General features: G+C 42.9%; 1 protein-coding gene across 1 annotated transcript in view; it reads right to left on the bottom strand.

Moving 5' to 3' along the window:
- Positions 1-219: 219 nt before the first annotated feature.
- cnbd1 (cyclic nucleotide binding domain containing 1) overlaps positions 220-21,598 on the bottom strand; it is a gene marked incomplete at its 5' end in the record, with an annotated part of 37,935 nt that continues 16,556 nt past the window's right edge. Inside the window, 9 exons of the mRNA XM_080544001.1 lie at positions 220-604; positions 5,420-5,479; positions 5,851-5,918; positions 6,292-6,442; positions 7,614-7,723; positions 14,674-14,806; positions 14,903-15,040; positions 15,139-15,233; positions 17,175-17,320. Of these exons, the coding sequence (XP_080400127.1) occupies positions 491-604; positions 5,420-5,479; positions 5,851-5,918; positions 6,292-6,442; positions 7,614-7,723; positions 14,674-14,806; positions 14,903-15,040; positions 15,139-15,233; positions 17,175-17,320 (1,015 nt within the window). The 3' untranslated portion in view covers positions 220-490. The remainder of the gene's footprint in view (positions 605-5,419; positions 5,480-5,850; positions 5,919-6,291; positions 6,443-7,613; positions 7,724-14,673; positions 14,807-14,902; positions 15,041-15,138; positions 15,234-17,174; positions 17,321-21,598) is intronic.

Genomic DNA, 21,598 nt, shown 5'->3' on the forward strand with positions numbered 1-21,598 from the left:
CTGCTGGCTGGTGCAGCATAATTGCATCTTGTTTGAAAGGATTTGAGAGACAGAGAAGCTGGGGAGATCAACAGTTTATTTTATAGGATGCTGTAGCGTACATCTGGAGAGTTTTGAGTCCCAAAATACAGGCAGTAGTAAGAAAGTCTCTCTCTGGCTTGGAGTTCTGGTGTCGGTGGTAAGGATCCATTGGACTGGAGTCATACTTTAAACAGCAAATTAGGGTTTGGCAATGTGAGTTCCTGTGTTTGCCTGCGTTGTAACATCTGGTTTCCTCCTGAGTCAAGGCAGTGTGTGTGTGTGTGTGTGCGTGTGTGCGTGTGTGCGTGTGTGCGTGTGTGTGTGTGTGTGTGTGCGCGTGTGCGTGTGTGCGTGTGTGTGTGTGTGTGTGTGTGCGTGTGTGCGTGTGTGCGTGTGTGTGTGTGTGTGTGTGCGCGTGTGTGCGTGTGTGCGTGTGTGTGTGTGTGTGTGTGTGTGTGTGTGCGTGCATTTAAAGGGTGGAGTCGTTCGTGTCCGCAGGTCTTCTTCCTCCTCTATTCATGGTCCATTTTCCACTTCCTTGCAGAATCCCGTTGTAGAAGAGTGCATCAGAGAGCACTTTCTTCTGTGGAGGAGAAGGGAACAAAAATATGAAAAACAAAAATGATGTTTCAGATATACACTAATGATGATGGTGTGTCCCACCATTATACTATATCACACTGTACCAAATGGACTGAATAAACGACTGACTTACATAGCGCCTTATTCCAAAGCGCTTTACAATGGCCTTCATTCACCTATTCACACACCAATGGCGGCCAAGCTACCATGCCAGGCGCCGGCCCGCTCATTGGGAGCAATTTGGGGTTCAGTGTCTTGCCCAAGGACACTTCGACATGTGACCAGTCGGGGCTCGAACCGCCGATCTGCCAACCTTGCGATCTTTAGACACCAACTCTACCTCCTGCGCCACAGCCGCCCCGAGCGCACCAAATGGCAAAGATCACGTGCAAAATCAATGAAGCGCTATTAACCATAGCTATGCCTTCCCACACAGCATCGGACAGATTTTCGGAAACAGGTAAACAATCACACATTGTTTGAAAGTGAGATAGACATCCAGACAGATGTTTGTGCGCAGATAAATCCGAGATCAATATCCGTTATGTTCAGGAATACAAACATCAGAAGCTGTCTTCTTTAAAGTTCACACTGAACAGAATGCAGTCTGTTTTAGGGATGTACAATAACATGTGACAGCAGCTGGTGAAAGAGGGAACAAGTGGGCAACCAATCAAAATGACTTTTATTCTGAAAAATGTAAATTCTTCCGTTCGGGAGAGCGTGCCCTCACGCTTCACTGGATACCAGATGCCTCACATCCCTCACACTGTTGTCACACATGTTGTGCCAATCTCACTTCCAACACCAATGTAGCGGCAGGGTAGAGTAGCTTGTTTTTATTTAAGAGCACTTAGATCCATGGCAGTTGCAGTAACAAAGGTGCTCACAGAATGTTGGCGTTAACTGGATGAGAGGTTATGGATTTCCAAAGAGTGTGACAGTTTAAAATATTTGAGGGGTATCAAAAAGCTTTTATCATAGTTGATCATTTGGAGTTCCGGCCGGCAGTGGTTAAAAAATTGCTTTTGGTTTCCATAGACCTCCATGTTAAAAAGGTTTGTAACATTTAACACATTTAATTGGTATCAAAACCAAAAGTCATAACAACAAAAGTTGTAGGAAGAGTAGCACATTGATGAAATGGAATAATAATAATACATTAAAAAAATATATATATATAATAATAACAATAAATATAATAATAATTAATAATAATAATTATTATTATTATAATAAGTATGTCGAAGAACAATAGTTGGACTTGTTGTATTTGTAACATGAGAACAAACATTTATCTAAACATCCATGAACATATGTTAATATTGTACAAGTGATGTATAGGCAGTTAGTAAATCATTATGAAATCTTTAACAAACAATCTGAAATAATTACTAAATAGTTATGAATATAGTATATTATATATAATATATATTATTATTATTATTATAACATGCACAAGGTCACACGTTCACATTATACACACACACACACACACACACACACACACACACACACACACACACACACACACACACCACACACACACACACACACACACACACACACACACACACACACACACACACACACACACACACACACACACACACACACACACACACACACTCACACACACACAATAAAAGCGGGAAGGAATTACAGTGGAAGTGTTTTATTAGATTCATTAGACCAGACCTTAGGGCTCAGTTTTTATGCTCGTGCGGAAGAAGGAATTGTGGTGTCCTCAACAGAAACAGATGATGACATTACAATTCTTGTTCTAAGCCATAAAAGTAAACCATTTTCTTTGTCAGATACACACTCGTTACACTAAATATTTATTACCCTAAATACATCTTCTGGTCTAGGAACCATTTTCATTATTCTGCCCAGACTCATCTGGCGGAAACACTGACTTCGTCACTAGTACTCTATCCAGGCCACTCAGTACACAACAACCACATCATATTCCATCTTATTGTTTTCAGCACTATTAAGAGGCCATTTGTGTACTATAATACGTTTCTTTCTGCTTATAAATGATCTGTTTTAAAAAAAAATACACAATCCTATATTTTGTGAGCTTAGAATTATACGGTTCTATCTCCGTTTAGGGTAGTTCAGAGATATTGAGCGTCAAAGTTTTTACATTCCATTATGTTTTGTGAGATGGAACCTTTGTATTTTATTAATTACTAACAAAAAAAAAAATATATATATAAAAAATAATATGTAAAAAACATTTTTTTTTTTTTTTTTTTACCAAAAATGGAGATAGAACCTTATAATTCTAACGTCACGATTTGTTGGATTTTTCTCTGATTCGTAGCGTGTGTAGATGCATGTTGCATCTACGTACAGTTAGTGAGGTCCCCTCCCACCACACCCAGACCCATACAGATGTCTCTGGTGACAGTGTGATGTATTATCTAAATAAAGAACTACTGTATGAAGGTACTAGCCATTCAACAGAACATATGCTTATAGTCTGCCTGGTTGCAAACACCACTAGCCAAAATTACACATGTTCAATTCAAGATTACTGAGCAGCATATGAATTACACGTAATTTATAGGTGATTCCCGCTGTTACCAATACTTTGGAAACATCTAAATCAGGATCTATATTTAGATTAAAAACAGATCTGGCGTTTGCCAAATGACGGGTGAAGGGAAACATGAATGCTCAGAGTCGTACTTATCAAAGCCACACTCTCTCGATGAGATCACGCTTTCACACAAACAAATCCATCCGGGCTTGGACCTGAAAAATCGAGCGAGGAAACAAATGCCTGACTGTATTGTCGTTTGTTAGCCTGTTGCATTAGCCATTAAAAAGCCATAACGGCCACTTGGTTTACTCGTTGAGGAACCTAGAGTAAACAGTCATTTTCTTTCCAGCTGTCTAGCTACATTACCTCCTGGCATTAAAAAAACAGAAATAATCTCTCAAAACCCAAACATCCTTTTTTCTCTGTATGTATAATACATCTCTATGGAGTATCAGACGCTGTCCCTGAGTCTAGTATCAAAACCTTGAACCTTTCACAGGTCAACAACACAGGCCATACTGTACACTGCAACATGAGGAGGAGAAGTATGTGACTCCAGGGGGAGGCTGCATATTTCATCACACAAATCGACAGTGTTATCAAAGGCCTTACTCATATAGGGTGAATTCATAATAGGGCATAACAGTCATAGTCATGGTGGAATTCTGAATAACACAACATTTTTGCTAGCTGAGAGAAGTATGTAGACATTGACTGGGTCTGGTGAAAAAGGCCCCCAAGTAGGACATGGTAATTTTTCAGTTTTTTGTTTTCCAAATGATGAATGTGCACATTGTAAGCTTTCAAAATGTGAGAATTCGATGTGTCATACATTGAAATATGAAAACAGTTGAAGAACATTATGCTTATTTGAAGGTGGATACAACCTCAAACCAAATGCCGGAGAAACTCACTCTGAATCAAAACAGACGCGTTTGCTACCATCGCGTTGGTAGCTAGCTAGCTAGCAGCTAAGAAGGAACATCACCTTGAACATCTAACTGCATGTTTAGCACATCACAACATGCTGATAGAACATCAACATGCTTTTGAACAACGTACGTTTGTAGCAGGACGGGACGCGATACAGTGAATCCAATTCACAAATGAGAACTATTTAGTGATCCTAAAACTAACCCTAACCCTGACCCTAATGACTACTACAACTGACTACTGTATGGCACTAGGACACTGCTAGTGACAGCCAATGCTCAATGCAGTGAGGATGGTAAAGGATTGGTAAGGAGGAGGCAGTCATGAGACTCCTATCCTATTGGCTAGAGAACCCTGTGGATTACAGTTCCCACCACACCCCAAACAGGACGAGCTCTGACCAAGGAGCTTGGCAAGAGCGTCTCAGACCACACACACCAAGCTATGACAGGCTCGGACAGCTGGGCCCACGGCTCGCCTTAGCCTCCGATAAAGACAAACTGGATGGGATTCTCTCACCAAACGCACAAAGAGAGCATTCTAGTGGCCGAGCCCAGAGCACCATACGAGGGGTCTGAAAGGTTATATTCCTGTGAAACAAGCTAGAGAGAAGAGAGGTCAGCCTGTCTGTCTTTATTACGGCGGAGATACACAAGCTGGAGAGACTCGGAGAGGGAAAGGAAACCTCTGAGTAGGATTGACGCTGGACCAGTTAGCATTCATAATGAATTTTCCTTCCAAGCAGAGGTTTTCTGCCATGGCAATAATGGGAAGCAAGAGAACACAGTGGTGTAATCGTCTTTGTGAAACTGGCACAGGCACAAACACACATCCACATCCACAGAGACAGAGACAGAGAGAGAGAGAGAGAGAGAGAGAGAGAGAGAGAGAGAGAGAGAGAGAGAGAGAGAGAGAGAGAGACAGAGACAGAGACAGAGAGAGAGAGAGAGACAGAGAGAGAGAGAGAGAGAGAGACAGAGACAGAGAGAGAGAGACAGAGAGAGAGAGAGAGAGAGAGAGAGAGAGAGAGAGAGACAGAGAGAGAGAGAGAGACAGAGAGAGACAGAGAGAGAGAGAGAGAGAGAGAGACAGAGAGAGAGAGAGAGAGACAGAGGGGAGTGTTTGAATGTGGAGAGAACAAAGGGAGACATCGGGGCTAAGGCTGGGAATTAGTTAGGGCTGCTGACTCTCAGCAGAATTATGGGTTTGTGTACTGTTCGGACCAGGCACAGTGATTATGACGTATTACACTCAGTATTGCATTAGAGTCAGACACATCGAGACCCAGTGAAAGAGAGTATGTCCTGTAATGATAGGGTTACACTATACCTTTAGGTAGTCCCACTGCTTTTGCTTCTCTTGTCTCATGTATTCCTTGTTAATCTCCTCCTGGAATAAGACACATGAAAGAGATCCATGTGTTCAGTGACAATCTTATTTGACATAAGCAGTGAACATTGCAATAACAGAACAATAAGTCACAGTTTGAGCTTGCCAGGTGCTTTTCCATTCGTTCCATAACACAAGAAGAGCATCAGGGGAAAGATTAAATTCTGTAAAGTTTTTTTTTTTTACATGAAATGACATGAAAATGAAAACGGGGCTAGAGGAATATGATGATTTTAACACGGCATAAGCAGGAGGTTTGGACATGAAAAAGAATGATGTTGGTGCGGTTTACAGAAAGATATACCGTTCCGCCACGTGTTAGAGATGAACAGGTGTGACATGACTCGGGTGTGAACTCTACGACTCCATACCTGATCCAACTTCCCATATGTCGGCTGGGCTGTCTGCAGCATCAGTGATGATGTCACCGAATCAACACCTACACAAAACATGAAGAGACACACATGAATAAAGACACAGCGATAACAGATGTATAGGGATCTTACAGAAACATGAGATGATTCAACATCAGATCGTGAGCTTAGAATGATAAGGTTCTATCTCCGTTTAGGGCAGTTCAGAGATATTGAGCGTCAAAGTTTTTACATTCCGTTATGTTTTGTGAGATGGAACCTTTGTATTTTATTAATTACTAACTCCAAAATGTCAACATAAAAAAAAATAACACCACACAGGCATTAATAAACACCTAATGGTTCAGATTATGTAAAAAAAACTAAATTTTGACAAAAATGTAGATAGAACCTTATAATTCTAACGTCACCAGATATGTATGATGACGTGCAGGTCACCTTTCAGAGCGTCTGGTTGGATGAGCCCCACGTACACCTCTGTTGCCGTGACGATGGTGCAGGGGGACGGCTGGTCGAGCAGGATGCTCACCTCCCCGAAGGATTCCATTGGTCCGAGCCTCCCCACCATGACGAACTTTAACCTACTGCCCTGAAAACCAACAGTCATGTCAAACCGGGTCATCTTATTGTTTCATATATCAGTAGCCGGCATTCCACAGCGGAGCTTATGCTGTGCTGTGTTTGTGCGTGCCACGGCCATTTGCGTTTCAACACTCATCACTTACAGGCTTTGACAGTGCTTACTCTGGGCTTATTGGGTGCTTAAACGTTTAGTCTTTTAGTTTCCTCTCTCCTCCTGGTCCTTATGAGGGAACAAGGGGCTATGGGCAGTTTAGAGCGAGTGAGGGGTATTCTTATCCATAAAGAGTTTTAGTTGGCTAACGATCTTGGTTGGTGGCAAGCATAATCCAAGCTGGCTATAACTACACAACCAAATTTATTTGAATATGTTTTTTTGTTGCAAATAGAATTGCCATAAACTGCTACCAGAACCTGTTAGGAAACCAAATGATTGTAAATGTTTTGCTAGTGTCTCTGAAGAAAGGGGGGCGGGACTAGAATGCCCAGCTAGGGAAATTCAAACAGGCTTGTTCAGTAAGGCTCGAAGCACCAGGCTTTGAGCACTAGCTGGCCACTCGTAGCCTTGGCCCACACTAGCACCGCTGTCAAAAGGCAGCTTTTGATAGCCTATCCTATTCGGTTGTTAAGTCTGACGTCACGCGTGACTTTTAGCAATTTCCGGGTCCAAACCAAAAATTCCCTGCACCAGAGTACCAGTGTACTACAGCGGTAGAATTCAATCGTTTTTTAGACTCGGATCTATTCATACAACAAGGGACACAGCACTTTCCCGTTTTCCCAATATTGTCAGGGTCTTTGAGCCTCGGAAAAGCGCTATATAAATATAATGAATTATTATTATTACTGAGGCATTTCGAAGAGAGTGCCTCAGCCAACGTTGGACCCAGAAACACGTCACGACTTAACAACCGAATAGACTACATACACATCCTTCTAGTATGCCGCTAGTGTCCACCCAATAATAGAGCCATGATCCTATCATTGTAACCAGTGACAAATTATAGTATCTATCCCTGGTATGAAATACTACACATTTATGGAAATGAGTCCTAAGCATGTCGGTAATATTCAAAGGCTGCTGTTTCATTTCTTGATTTGGATTAAGTGTTTTTTAATCAAATATGGGCTTGGAGCCCGGGGATACTGTACTGTAGAGTGGGAGTGTTTAAAACAAACACCTTCTTCTCCTGCAGGCTCCTCATCACAGTGCTGATATCCTGCATGATGTTACACTCCCCGTCTCGGATGTAGGCCACGAAGGGACACACCTTGCCCTCCTTCGCCAGAACTGCAGACAGAGACAGGAAGGGGAAGAGGTTGTTTCGAAGGTTAAAACTTCCCTTCCCTATCAATGTGCTTTCTTTCTCTCTGTAGACTCAGTTCAGAGCGTGGGCTGCCCTGTCAGAGGTTGAAGTAAAAATGTGAGTTGTGAGAAGCATGTCTGTGTGTGTGTGTGCGTGTGTGTGTGTGTGTGTGTGTGTCTGTGTGTGTGTGTGTGTCGGTGTCTGTGTGTGTCTGTGTGTCTGCGTGTTGATGATTAGATGTGTGCATGTGTGTATTAATCACTTTGTGACTATACACTATTCCCACTATACTCCCATAGCAACACAGCCTATTTCCACCACTGGTGGTGACAAATCTGTCTCAGCGGAGAAGAAATAAAGCACCAAGTAGTGTTGGGGGGGGGGGAGAAATGAAAAAAAAAAGAGGTACACTGTAAACGACAGAAGTAATCTCTGTTTTGGCACAAGCTCCAACACTGGGGGGATTATTTCTTCATGTGACAAATCTTAGGTTGGGTTGCGGAGGTGAGCATTATATTGATTTACGGCCTGCCGTTAACGGCTAGAAGAAACACTGTATATCAGAGCTGACAGGTGTTTTTAAACCCTATCTCTATGAAGCGGAGAGTTGGACAAACAGGGACCATTTGTCTGTCTGCTGACAGGGGGGGCCGGTCGGTCTCCGTTCCTTCACATAGAACAGTAGTGGAGAGCTCTGGGGGGAGGTGCAGGCGGGCATGGGTATTCTCAGGCCTAATTTCATCGCTGTCTATCCAAATGAAACGCTTGGCAGCTTTATTCAAGACCTCGGCCCCCTTTCCACCCACTCACTCAGCTCCGAATAATCAAACAGTTAAATGTGGCTCACCTGGGAAATTACCCAGATTCCCCCGGACTATGTCTCGGTGACTGAGGCCAAGGTTCACTCAAACTGATGTGAAATATTAGAGGGAGGCTCGCTTTCCCCCCTGATGATAATGTTAATTTAGTGGCCAACTACTTTGCTATCTTTTTCAAATGGAAAAGGGAGGGATCTTTAAGATTGACTGTGAGTTGGGGGTTTGGATGTCCCAGGTATGATTTCCATTAGTTCATTCTCTGATGCTTCCTGTGTCCCCTCACAGAGCCTACGCTGCAAAAAGTTTAAATAAGATGAAATATCTTCAGTCAAGGCAATACATGCTTGTTTTTTGTCTGAAAAGATATTTCTTCTTACCAAGCAAATCTTACCTTATTTGTCTATCATTTTTTTAATAAGATATTATACGTTGTTACTGAGATTGTATTACTGGTTCTGAGTAACTTAACGCTTGAAACTACAATAATCAGGATTATAAAGCTGTTTGATAAACACTGACAAAAATAAAACTGCTTTGTCAAAGTAAGGATTTCTTATTTCAGTCATCTTATCCGGCTGTGTCTCAGGAGGGAGAGTCGCCGTCTAATGATCACAAGGTTGGAAGATCAGCGGTTCGAGCCCCGGCTGGCCACATGTCGAAGTGTCCTTGGGCAAGACACTAAACCTAAAAATTGCTCCCAGTGAGCGGGCCAGCGCCTTGCATGGCAGCTTGCCGCCATTGGTGTATGAATGGGTGAATGAGAGGCCGTTGTAAAGCACTTTGGAGCAGCTTCAGAGCAGCAAAAAAGGCGCTATATAAGTGTAGTCCATTTACCATCTCTTCACAGAACAGAGAATGACCAAATGGAATTCATTGTTTTATTGTCAATCTTACACAGCCCAGCAATCATGTTGACAAAATACAATACAGAACAAAGACAGTACACCTTTCATATCTGGGGAACACACTATGAGCCATTTGAACTGTTGTACAATTCTATTACATCCCCAAGACGGTATTTGACTTGTACATAAGTTTGGCTCTTGTTGCTAATTGTGTAAAGAGGCCAAATCAACCAGATTTTCAGCATCAGTGGCCTGTGCAAGGTGTGGGGCCTCATCTTGACCTCATCTTGATAAGCCATGACGTTTCTATCAAAGCATATAGTTTATAAAGCGTATAAAGTCAAGGATCGACAAGAGATTCTTTTGACCAGTCCAAATTCTGGCATATTATCATTCAGTACTTTGGCAAAGATCTCAGACTTCTAAGTTATGTATTTATTACCGTTTATCATAAGCCATTTGTGCGGAGCCTACGTAGAAAGATCCTCTATGTCATCTCTGTACATTTGACTGATACAGTTTACTTCATTGAACATTAAGAAGTCCCTACATTTTCCACAGAAATACTGTAGATCTTTAACCTTTGAACCAGGTCCCATCTCCCTTTCATTTGACACGTATTCCTACCGAAAATTGTCGGTATGGGTCTTTTGGTTCGGCAAACATGTGTATCGAACGTATGTTAGTAATCTCAGCCAATATGCATGCGCACACACGCCAAATAGAGATTGCCGGAAGTTAGCAGCATGGTTAGCAGAGCCCAGAGAACATGAATAAACCAGAGCTTGAAGTTCCTCCAGTAACCTTTAAGTCTCCTGTTTGCTTGACGTATCCCATGGCGTGTTATTAGGCCTTTCACCTTTTTTTATTTTATTTTTTTATTTAACCTTTATTTATACAGGTAAAAAACACATTGAGCCCCAAGGGCTCATTGAACCTTACATATCCTAAATGCATTGCGACTCTCCTCTCTGCTGCAGACAGAAGTTCTCTCGGATGCCATCCACGACCCCGGACACCATCCACGATCCATGACTTCTTCATAACGCCATAACGCCACCCACGATCCATGACTTCTTCATAATGCCATAACGCCATACACAATCCATGACTTCTTCATAATGCCATAACGCCATACACGATCCATGACTTCTTCATAACGCCATAACACCATACACAATCCATGACTTCTTCATAATGCCATAACGCCATACACGATCCATGACTTCTTCATAACGCCATAACGCCTTCCACGATCCATGACTTCTTCATAACGCCTTCCACGATCCATGACTTCTTCATAACGCCATAACGCCATCCACGATCCATGACTTCTTCATAACGCCATAACGCCATACACAATCCATGACTTCTTCATAATGTGTTATAATATAATAAATGTTTATATATTAGAAAAAGGCAATCACCGAGTGGATGAAGGTCATTACTGACTAGGGTTGCATGATGCCATGTTTTTCATTTTCGGCCCCGATCCCGATTACAGAACTGTGTGTATTGTTGTTATTCTAAAAAGGTTTAAAGCGCTGTTACGTTTGTACTAATGGCCTTTGTTGTTGTTTTTGCATTCTTTGTTCTGCCCATATGTAGCCCCTGGATATACCGAGTCCTCAATAAACAAGTGAAAAGAAATGAGATTCATTCTTTTTTTTTAAGCAAGCCAATCTCGTTTAGAGCAGATCATTTTGCTTCTTTGAAGACATTTTGCTTGTTCTTTTTCTTGTTTTTGAGAGCTGACGTTTTGCAGTGTATAGAACATACCATCAAACAAACAGTCCAACAACATGGAGTTATAATCTAATAGATGTATATCATTCAGAAAAAAAAACGGCGAAGACATGTTAAGACATCATAGCACTATTATCAACAACAAAACGTAACTACAGTACCAGGGTAATACCATTTGATTTACATCAGCGCTAAGCCACCTCTTCCCTTTACATCTCCCTTAGTCATTACCATAACAAGCGGCTCGAGCCACCATTTTAGATGCCCTTTGATTGCTTCGCCCTAGCCTTCTCTACTTCTACCCTTACATTTGAAGTGTACCCATTAGGTTGGGTACCCTGACACAGACCCCTTGGTCCTAAAGCCTTGTGATTGACACAGGGCTAATGGGATGTAGTTTCCACCAGTGTTTTCGCTGAAATGATGAGGCATCACAAGTCTCTCTGTTCCCTGTGTGTCAAGACACAGATTTGGGGGGGGGAGTTTTGTCCGAACACTGTGGTAGACCTCATTGATTGTCTGGGGACAGGGGGAACCCTCATAACGGGTGTATTAAGCCTGACCCTAATAGCTCCCTAATAGGCAGCTATTACCGTATTTGAGCCCCCCTCCTCTGGGGTAATGAGCCATCTGGAACAAAGCCCCCTGCCATTAGAGAACGAGAGAGAAAGAGGAAGGAACACGACAATTGAGAATTCTTCTGAAAAGGAAATGCTAACAACCACAAGGATGTTTCCCCCGAAATGAACTGTTTAATTACTTTGTTTCAAGTATTTCAAAATCCAAATCATATGGGGCTTAACCGGTATCCTTGAAAAAACTTGTGTAAAGCCAACATTGACTTACATTTCTAAACAACCTGTATACCCCTAGTCTTATTAAATTAAACATAAAGTAACATGATAAGGTAGTTTAAGACTTGAATGTGTAGGATTAAGCTAACGGCGTAGTGAATCGCTCCAGAAACTTGTTGTATTCGTGAGGACACCGTGAATAGTATCCCCCGATTTACACACAGAACAACAACAAGTAATGTTTGTACAAATGTATCTGGGTGGAGTTAAATTCCTACATGTACATTTGATATCCCCCCATGGACATCAAGAAAAACAATCTCTCAGATTCTATGTTGAGAGTGTGATAGTAAACAAAATTCCAAAGGAGAGCTCTTGGACCAACATAATTTGTCTGGGGGCAGGGAAACGGTATTCTGTGTTGGAAAATACTATGCGTGGGAAATGTCTCCCGTCCCTAGTCAGACTGATCCTGTGCCTTTTGAAGCCAGAAAGGGGACTAGTCGATGATACATAACCAGGGCAGCTGTTGGTACAGACATCTAGCCAGGCAGATCCACTGAGGTCAGGGAAAAAGAGAGAGAGAGAGCGAGAGAGAGTACCCTTCTTACTGTAGATCCCCCTCCAGAGCGATGAGATCATAGCCTTCTGGCTTGTCAATTATTCACTCACCCAAGGCTTTACACCTAACCGTACTGTAGCTGTGGATTTAAGTTAAGGAACACATCTACTGGCCACTAAACATCATGGTAGAGGCCGGCACTAACATCATGGCTAGACTATAACCTCTGGAGACCTTGTCTATTCACACTGGAGCTGCATTATTCTGCAGAGGGGGGTATAAGTGGATAATAGTCTCTATTTTGGTTCCAGTTTGGCTCCCTTGAGTGTCTAACCCGTTTCCATGAAAACACAAGCTTCACAGAACCCAACCATGCTAACAGCAGTGATCATATAGCCTAGAGGGGAGTGAGAAGCACCCGTATAGGTTAACAAGGCGGGCGTCACATGAGCGCAGACAAATTACAAAGGACATCTGGTTGATAGTGCACTTACCCCCTGATCAGAGGTAGCAGGTGGATCAGCCATTCTATTTCTATGTTACCTCAGAACTAACTTCCCTCCAGGCAGACGTCCTATGTGGAATGCTGCGCAAACAAACCAACCAGCTTCTCCACGGGTAAAGAGAGCTGACTATCTGCCCTGCAATCAACAGCACACCGCTCTGCTTATTCCATGCCTGCAGTGAGATCCCATGGTTTGACAGGTTAGATTAAGTGTGACATTATCCTACTCCACTCCCTCCCTCCCCCTACATATGCACACATCTCTCTCTCTCTCTCTCTCTCTCTCTCTCTCTCTCTCTCTCTCTCTCTCTCTCTCTCTCTCTCTCTCTCTCTTTTTCGAGAGTATATGCATACAGATGAGAACGAGGAGAATAATGAGAGAGGGAAGGAGATGTCCTCAGCTCTTGTCAGAGGTGTACGTGGGGTGTGTATCACCTGGGGTGATAGGGCCTTTTCAGCCGCAGCCCCGTCCCTCTGGAACGCCCTCCCCAACCACATCAGACAGGCCAACACCCTCCAAACATTTAAACATTTAAAGGCCCTCAAAACCCACCTCTTCAAGCACGCCTTCACCAGTTAGCCCTCTCCCCCTCCCCTTCCCATGTGTCCCCAGCACTACCTTAATTAGGCCCCTATACTTTCTATTATTTCTTTTTGTTTTCTTTTTTATTATTACTACTCGATCTTTTCAGTTTGTAAAGCGTCTTTGAGTGTCTAGAAAAGTGCTATGTAAGTCTAATGTATTATTATTATTATTATTATTATTATTATTATTATTATTATTATTATTATTATATGTATAGAGGCTGGCCCGAGCAAAAGCAACCTCTCCTCCATCGTGAAATCATCTCGAGCCTCCTGGCACTCACCTGTCAGGTGCAAGTACTTATAAAACGCAATCAATCCAGCTGTCTCTCAACCCGCCTGTATAGCTTTCTATCTCATCAAAGCACGCTCCAGTGATGCCTCTGCCTCCCTCCTCTGTCTGTTTCTCTCTCTCTCTCTCTCTCTCTCTCTCTCTCTCTCTCTCTCTCTCTCTCTCTCTCTCTCTCTTAGCATATCAAACCTTTGGCCGTGGACCTACACCCATAGGCAAAACACCAAAGTAGAGGAGTGAAAGGACAGAGGGAGGGGTTCAACCATCACACACATTGCAAAACTTTGAGTGAAGTGTTTGATATAAAGTATTAGCAATGGCGCCTAAGCAGTGCGTAACGTCTCCACCGCCTCCTTATTGGTTTATGTTTGCTTGGCAGACTGCATAAATGAGGGTAGGGCCCTTTAGCTTTGATCATGTATTGACATTTTGTTTTTCAATGGAGAGTAACAAGCTGTGCCTAATTACTGACAGTAGAGATAGAATGAAAAACCTCTCTCCCAAATCTATCATATCTCCCTTATTTAAAATCAACAATGCCATTAAATCTGTCTTATGCCAGGATTAATGATTCGAAAAGGGTTATCGTCATTAATTACAAGCGTGAGCATAACTAAGGTACATTAGCATAGTTTGGAATTAACATGAAACGATCGAGGTTACATACTAGCTGAGGCAATTTCAAAAGAAAACCACAGCAATAAACGGACATCTGAACACAGCCACTAGGGAATGTGAGGACATGTTTGCGTCACCATGCAGAGCTATCTTAGAAGAGAAGCCTTACTGTGATTGGCGGGGAAGCTCCTCATCTGGACGAGGTTGGCCAGCCTATTAATGGAGAGCTTGGGCCATTGCAGGTAGAAATGGCAGCTATGAATCAGAGACTCTTTCAGTGCATAGTTCTGAGCCACAATTTCCTACAAGACAGAATGATGTCCAATTCAGATTTAGGAGTGGTGGTTTCACAGGTTTCAGTGCAAGGTTCAGGATATAGGTTCAGGTTATCTAGATACCTTTTTCAGCTTGGCGTAGCCTGAGTTGGAGATTTTGAGGATCTCGCAGGGCTCCTGTGTTAACGTACACTGGATGATGACGCCCGCGTCTGTGGCCTCAGGCGGTTCAAAGGACCCGAAGCAGCAACCTACACCTAACTGTCAAAATAAAGAGAGAAAAAGACGATTAAAAACCAGACAAACACCAGGACACTTTGGAGTAACGTTCAGCCAATGACAGGGGTGGGACTGCCTACCAATGGGCCATTGGGGTCACCGGTTTCCACCGTTCCCTGGGTGTACGGCCTCACTGAACCTTTCAGGATGAGGTAGAATCCATTGTGTCCAAATACTGTAGGAAGAGAAGGGTTAGAGGGTTATGAAGTGAAACAGCCCTTACGATAATACATCTTCATCTGTAAATGTGACAGCAGCTGGTGAAACCAATCGAAATGTTCCGACTTTTATTCCGAAAAAATGTACGTACATTTCAGCGTTGTTGTGCGTCCCATTTTATGTCTAGACATGATTCATACATTTCAAATACGATTCAGGCGAAACATACGTTGTTCAAGACTGAACGTCTAGATTTGCATGCTGATTGCAGAATTGTGTCAAATCCTGTGTAGATGGATAGTGAAGACTTTTCCACCTATCAAATCACAGAGTCTAATCCGAACCCTAAGCCTAACCCTGATATCCAAACACCACGTTAGAAATAACAGGACAAGGGTTTTTTGTTTTCGCATTCAGTCGCTAGTGCTGCTGTCTGGAAAACAAGTAATTTCAGAAGCCAAATGGCTCAGAGCTCCACATTAGCAGCTGCTCTCCAGCTCCAGTCTACCAACATTTCCAACAATTTCTCTCAACATTTCCTTCACTTAGTGCTAGCTTAATAAAATGGCAGGTGGGTTTCTGAATCATGGGGCTGAATATGACAGATAATAGTTTTACAGTTTTTCTCTACCGCTTTAACAGTAACACCCGAACCTCAAACACAACGACCAAAACCTGAAACTGGTGTATTTTCTCTCACACCAATTCTTCACAATGACAAACACATTTCTTGCTTATCACTCATTTTGCAGTTCTAAACCACACAGTTAACAAAACACTAAATACAATTCTCTACATTTGGCACACTCTTCCATGATAAAATATCTTGTGTTCACATGGAAAACGCTACCATTCAGAATGCTAAACTCAAACCACCACACAATCACACTCCTCATATTGACATTTGAATTAGCAATCATAGCTTTAGCAATAAAAGGGCCAACGGTGAACTCTCCTGTGTTAAAATATATCTGAAGTACATCAGGCTCTGTGTGTGTGTGTGTGTGTGTGTGTGTGTGTGTGTGTGTGTGTGTGTGTGTGTGTGTGTGTGTGTGTGTGTGTGTGTGTGTGTGTGTGTGTGTGTGTGTGCGTGCGTGCGTGCGTGCGCGTGTGTGTGTGTGTGTGCGTGCGTGTGTGTGTGTGTGTGTGTGTGTGTGTGTGTGTGTGTGTGTGTGTAAAGTTTGTGTGAGCATGGGTATGCATGTGTGTGTGTTTCTGTTTGTCTTGCTCCACATCCGCCAGTGAGAAGTGGTGGAGACATGGAGGTGCTTGATGTATTCAAATGGAACTGTTGAATCGCATGAATAATAGATGACAACATTTGGGATGATTGAGGTCTGCAGTGCGGAATAGAGCTGTCTCAGTCAATAACATCAGAGAAGAGCCTTCCTTCCTTCCTGCTTCTGAAGAAAAACAGTAGGCTGCTCTGAGAGGGAGCTGTGACACACGGTATAGACGGAAAGCGTGAAGAATGGACCTATCGCTAAGCCACGCCCCCAAAATAGAAATTGTCCAATCATATCACAGCAACAGTCACTACAGGCAGAGAACTCAAACAACTCGCTAATATCTGACGGTGAAAAGCTTCTAGACGAAATATTCTTGTCATCTTTTACTTGCTGTGGTAAACCAGAAATCAGAAATTTGCCAACTCCCGCCATTGCCAAGTCATCGAATGTCATTCAGTCACGGTCGGTCAGTCAGTCAGTCACTGTCAGTGAAGCGTTGTTTGTTTGTCCGAGTTTTCAAAGGGGGCGTGGCTTAGCGAAAGGTCCATTGGATGAGAGTGCATGAGTACATGTGGGTGTGTGAGGTATACAGTACGTGTGTGAATTGCCCTGTGAGTGTGTGTGTGTGTGTGTCTGTGTCTGTGTCTGTGTCTGTGTCTGTGTCTGTGTCTGTGTGTGAGTGTCTGTGTCTGTGTCTGTGTCTGTGCACGTGCGTGTCTGTCACTCACTGATCTGGCCCCTCTCCCAGGTCTCTATGATGGCGATGGTGCTGATCTTCTGCAGCTCCTGTTTGGGCAGCTGGCGGGTCAGGCAGGGGAACACCTTCAGCATCTTATGGATGGCGTGGTGCTCCACGTGGGACCTCTCTATGGGGCTTCCAAAAGCCAAACACATACAGCAAACACAAAATCATTCAGAGTACGTACCTAACACAAAGACTCTATCTCTCTCTCTCTCTCTCTCTCTCTCTCTCTCTCACACACACACACACACACACACACACTATCTCTCTCACACACACACACACACACACGCACGCACGCTCGCTCACTCACTCACTCACTCACTCACTCACTCACTCACTCACTCACTCACTCACTCACTCACTCACTCACTCACTCACTCACTCACTCACTCACTCACTCACTCACACACACACACACTCACACTCACACTCACACTCACACTCACACTCACACACACACTCACACTCACACACACACACACACACACACACACACTCACACACACACACACACACACACACACACACACACACACACACACATTTAACAATACAGCATATAGCATACAGTATCTCTGTCAGGATACTGAGCCGTGTTAGCCCTGCTCGTCTGTAAGAACAGCAGTGAGAGTGGGATGGATAAAACAGCCTTTTCTCACAGCAGGGAGCTGATCCTACACCTGCCTTTGACTTCCAGAAGGAGGTAGAGAATTCGTGAGCTTAGAATGATAAGGTTCTATCTCCGTTTAGGGTAGTTCAGAGATATTGAGCGTCAACGTTTTTACATTCCATTATGTTTTGTGAGATGGAACCTTTGTATTTTATTAATTACTAACTCAAAAATGTCAACATTTTAAAATAACACCACACAGGCATTAATAAACACCTAATGGATCAGATTATGTAAAAAACTAAATTTTGACAAAAATAATAATTCTAACGTCACGATGTGTTGAGTGTCAGAAGGAGAGGTAGAGAATGTGTTGATGTGTCAGTGACCCCCAGGTGCAGATTACTATGCCATCATGTGCTCTGCTGTCAGGCCCTGGAGGTCATGGAGGGTTTAGGAGAGGAGCAGAGTGAAACGTTTCCATTCAGCCCACCATGACACGCCATTAAACCTTTCTGGAGAGGAGGCCTAGCTGTGTGTGTGTGTATGTATGTGTGTGTGTGTGTGTGTGTGTGTGTATGTGTGTGTGTGTACTTAAGCGTGTGTGTGTGTATGTGGGAGTGTGTGTGTGTGTGTCTGTGTGTGTGTGTGTGTGTGTGTGTACTTGCGCGCGTGTGTGTGTATGTGGGAGTGTGTGTGTGCGTGTGTTTGTGTGTGCGTGTGTGTGTGTGTTTGTGTGTGTGTGTGTGTATGTGTGTAATTGCGCTCATGTGTGTGTGTGTGTGTGTGTGTCTGTGTGTGTGAGTAGGTAGGAAGACAGAGCCAAACAGAATCTGTGCCCACATCTCAGATTGACGTCAATCACAGCGGAGGCTGAGCTGCATGACAACCAGTCAGAGAGACAGAGACGTCTCCACCAGTCCTCTGTAGACCCGGGGAGGCAGACACCTCTCCACCAGTCCCCTGTAGACCCGGGGAGGCAGACATCAGAGGAGGGGCTCATTGTGATGCAGGGCCTGGAAGGAGGAATGGTGTCGTGTTTGATACCATTCCCATTCCATTTCCTGCATTACAATGAGCCCGTCCTCCAATGGACCTATCGATAAGCCACGCCCCAAAATAGACATTGTCCAATCATATCATAGCAAAAGTCACTACAGGCAGAAAACTCGGACAAACAACTCGCTGATATCTGATGGTGAAAAGCTTCTAGACAAAATATTCTTGTCATTTAAAAAAAAAAAAAAAAAATACTTGCTGTGGTAAATCAGAAATCAGAAATGTGCCAACTCCCGCCATTGTAAGTCATCGAATGTCATTCAGTCACGGTCGGTCAGTCAGTCACTGTCAGTGAAGCGTTGTTTGTTTGTCTGAGTTTTCAAAGGGGCCGTGGCTTAGCGATAGCTCCATTTGGAACTCCACCAGCCTCCCCCTGCTTTAGTGTATGAACCGCCCCCATGACTGATACACTTTGAGTCAGACTCTCTGAAACAGAAAGCAGTAAACAGCCTATTGAGCAACCGAACTACAAAGACATCAAACAGAATAGAGATGGGTGTATCAAAACCCCACACAGTCCGTTGGGTGTATGACTCCAAAGCCACACTCACTGTCATAACTCATACTGCTGAAACGTTAGCCATGATCGCTGTTTTTCAAGTACAAATTAATTGAACTCTTAGACTCATCAAACGCAGCTCACACATGTACAGTATACTTTACCCTTTAAATGTCTCAAAATGCTAATCTTTATAATAGGCTTTATAATAATCTTTACAATAGAAAAAAAAGGTCTGAATTCTATTCCAAGACTAGATACGCAACAAAATGATTTGGTCAATCCAACAGCATGGCAGAGTTTCAACCTTGATACCAACGCGAGAGTTTTTGCTAACTCTGCTGAAATATTGAAATATTACACACTCCATTTCAAGGTTCAACAGCAATCTGGTGGTGATTCCACTTTCTAAATCAATGCATATGCATACAAACACTAAGCCCAAGGGAAATATGATGAGAGTTTGGCATCTGTATTCCATTTCCACCTCCAGATATTGCCGCTGTAAGAGAGACATAATTAGCTTGGGCAGTATCTGTCAGGCAGAGAGGGGACCAGCAAACATATGGCCCCTTTGCATGCTGGGAGCAATGCATCTTTCCCATTCAACCTCATTGATTGTCTCTCCTATATATACTGAGGATATACCGTGTGCGCGCTAATGCTAGTACATTACGTTGAACAGTTCATAATCGATATTAAATATGGGATTATAGAAATCACTTAATGAACCACAATACTGCTGTCATGTATTTCTTCCACCCCATCTATCATCACTTTGTGGAGGGTCCCCCCCACCCTGCCCCCTCACTTCCTCTTCACCTCCCTGTCACCCTGAAATGACCTCTGACCCAGAGATGAACCCTTCCTCTATCTGATACCTTGTCCACAGACACATCTAAGACTTTGGCACTGTTACAGTAGCAGGAAAGAATCATTTCCTTCCGTACAATTAAGCAGATAAGGCCTATTAGAACATCGCACAGCATCTGATTAGCCTCTGTTGTCGTTGGTGTCCTAGACAGCTGGGCCACAGTTCCTAGCCGACCATTGGACAAAAGCACGAACCAGCCTGAAAGTTTAACACATTTAACATTGTATTCAGGAATCGATCACTTTAACACTAGAACAGCCATGCCTACTATAAGAGCCGCCTCGGGGGTGAAATGACCATAGTCTTTCCAAGAGGAAGCTGCTATTTACACACAACGACCACTAGTTGCCCGCCTCCTGCATTTGAACACCTATTGCATTTGAATTAGCAAACATAGCTTTAGCAATAAAAGGGGCAAAGGTGAGCTCTCCTGTTGAAATATATCTGAAGTATATCAGGGCTGGATTCATCATGCCAGGCGCTACTTTCCCCTCTGCTTGGCCAGGGAGAACATTACCTGTGATCTTGACGAGGTCTTGTGGTCTTTGTGTAGAGTATATGCAGAAGGCTTCTTTTCTTTTTTCTACTGTTTGCTCTCTATGAAGAACACTTTACAAATCCAACTGTCATTGCTGAGATGTGTACAGTATTTCATAATAATAAAAAATACGTTCTATTCTTGTATTTGTGTGTTTTATATTTGAGTATGAAAACCTAACAGTTTATAACAGGCTGCTGTACGTATGTAGTGTAACACTGAAAATGCAAAAGGCCTACTGATAATCTTATCATAGTACTGTTTTCCGCTGATCATAGTGTTTTCCATTGTGCACATCAGTGTTCAGGTTGATGTGTACAGGTTGTTATAAGTGTCAATTCATTTGATGGTTTGTGTTTGTCATTTGACAACAAAATGTCATTTTGAGAAGATATAACTTTTAAGAGTTTGCAAGAGATTTGTGGAGTTTAGGTTTTTGTGTCTGATTTTTGTATTTGTGTTATGTGTTATGCTTTGAGAAAACGTGTTAAAGCGAAAAACTGTAAAGCAAATCGAAATGATTAATTCTGAACATCCATTGACATTTCCATATGTTAGTGTTCAGTTAATCATAAATTATCCAATGATAATACTAATTACTATCTCTAATCCTCCCATACTTTTAAAATGAACTGGATGGAGGTTTATCATGTGATGACAGGGAGGACTTGAATTATTTGTGAGAAAATTCATATCTGCAACGTTGAGCATTTGTAGCCTCAACACACACACGTGTGCACACACGCACGCACACATACACACAAATGCGCATAAACATGCACACGCATACACACACACACACACACACATGCACATGCACACGCATA

This window comes from Nansenia antarctica (assembly GCF_963989245.1).
Source record: "Nansenia antarctica genome assembly, chromosome: 13".
Classification (NCBI taxonomy): Eukaryota; Metazoa; Chordata; class Actinopteri; order Argentiniformes; family Microstomatidae; genus Nansenia; species Nansenia antarctica.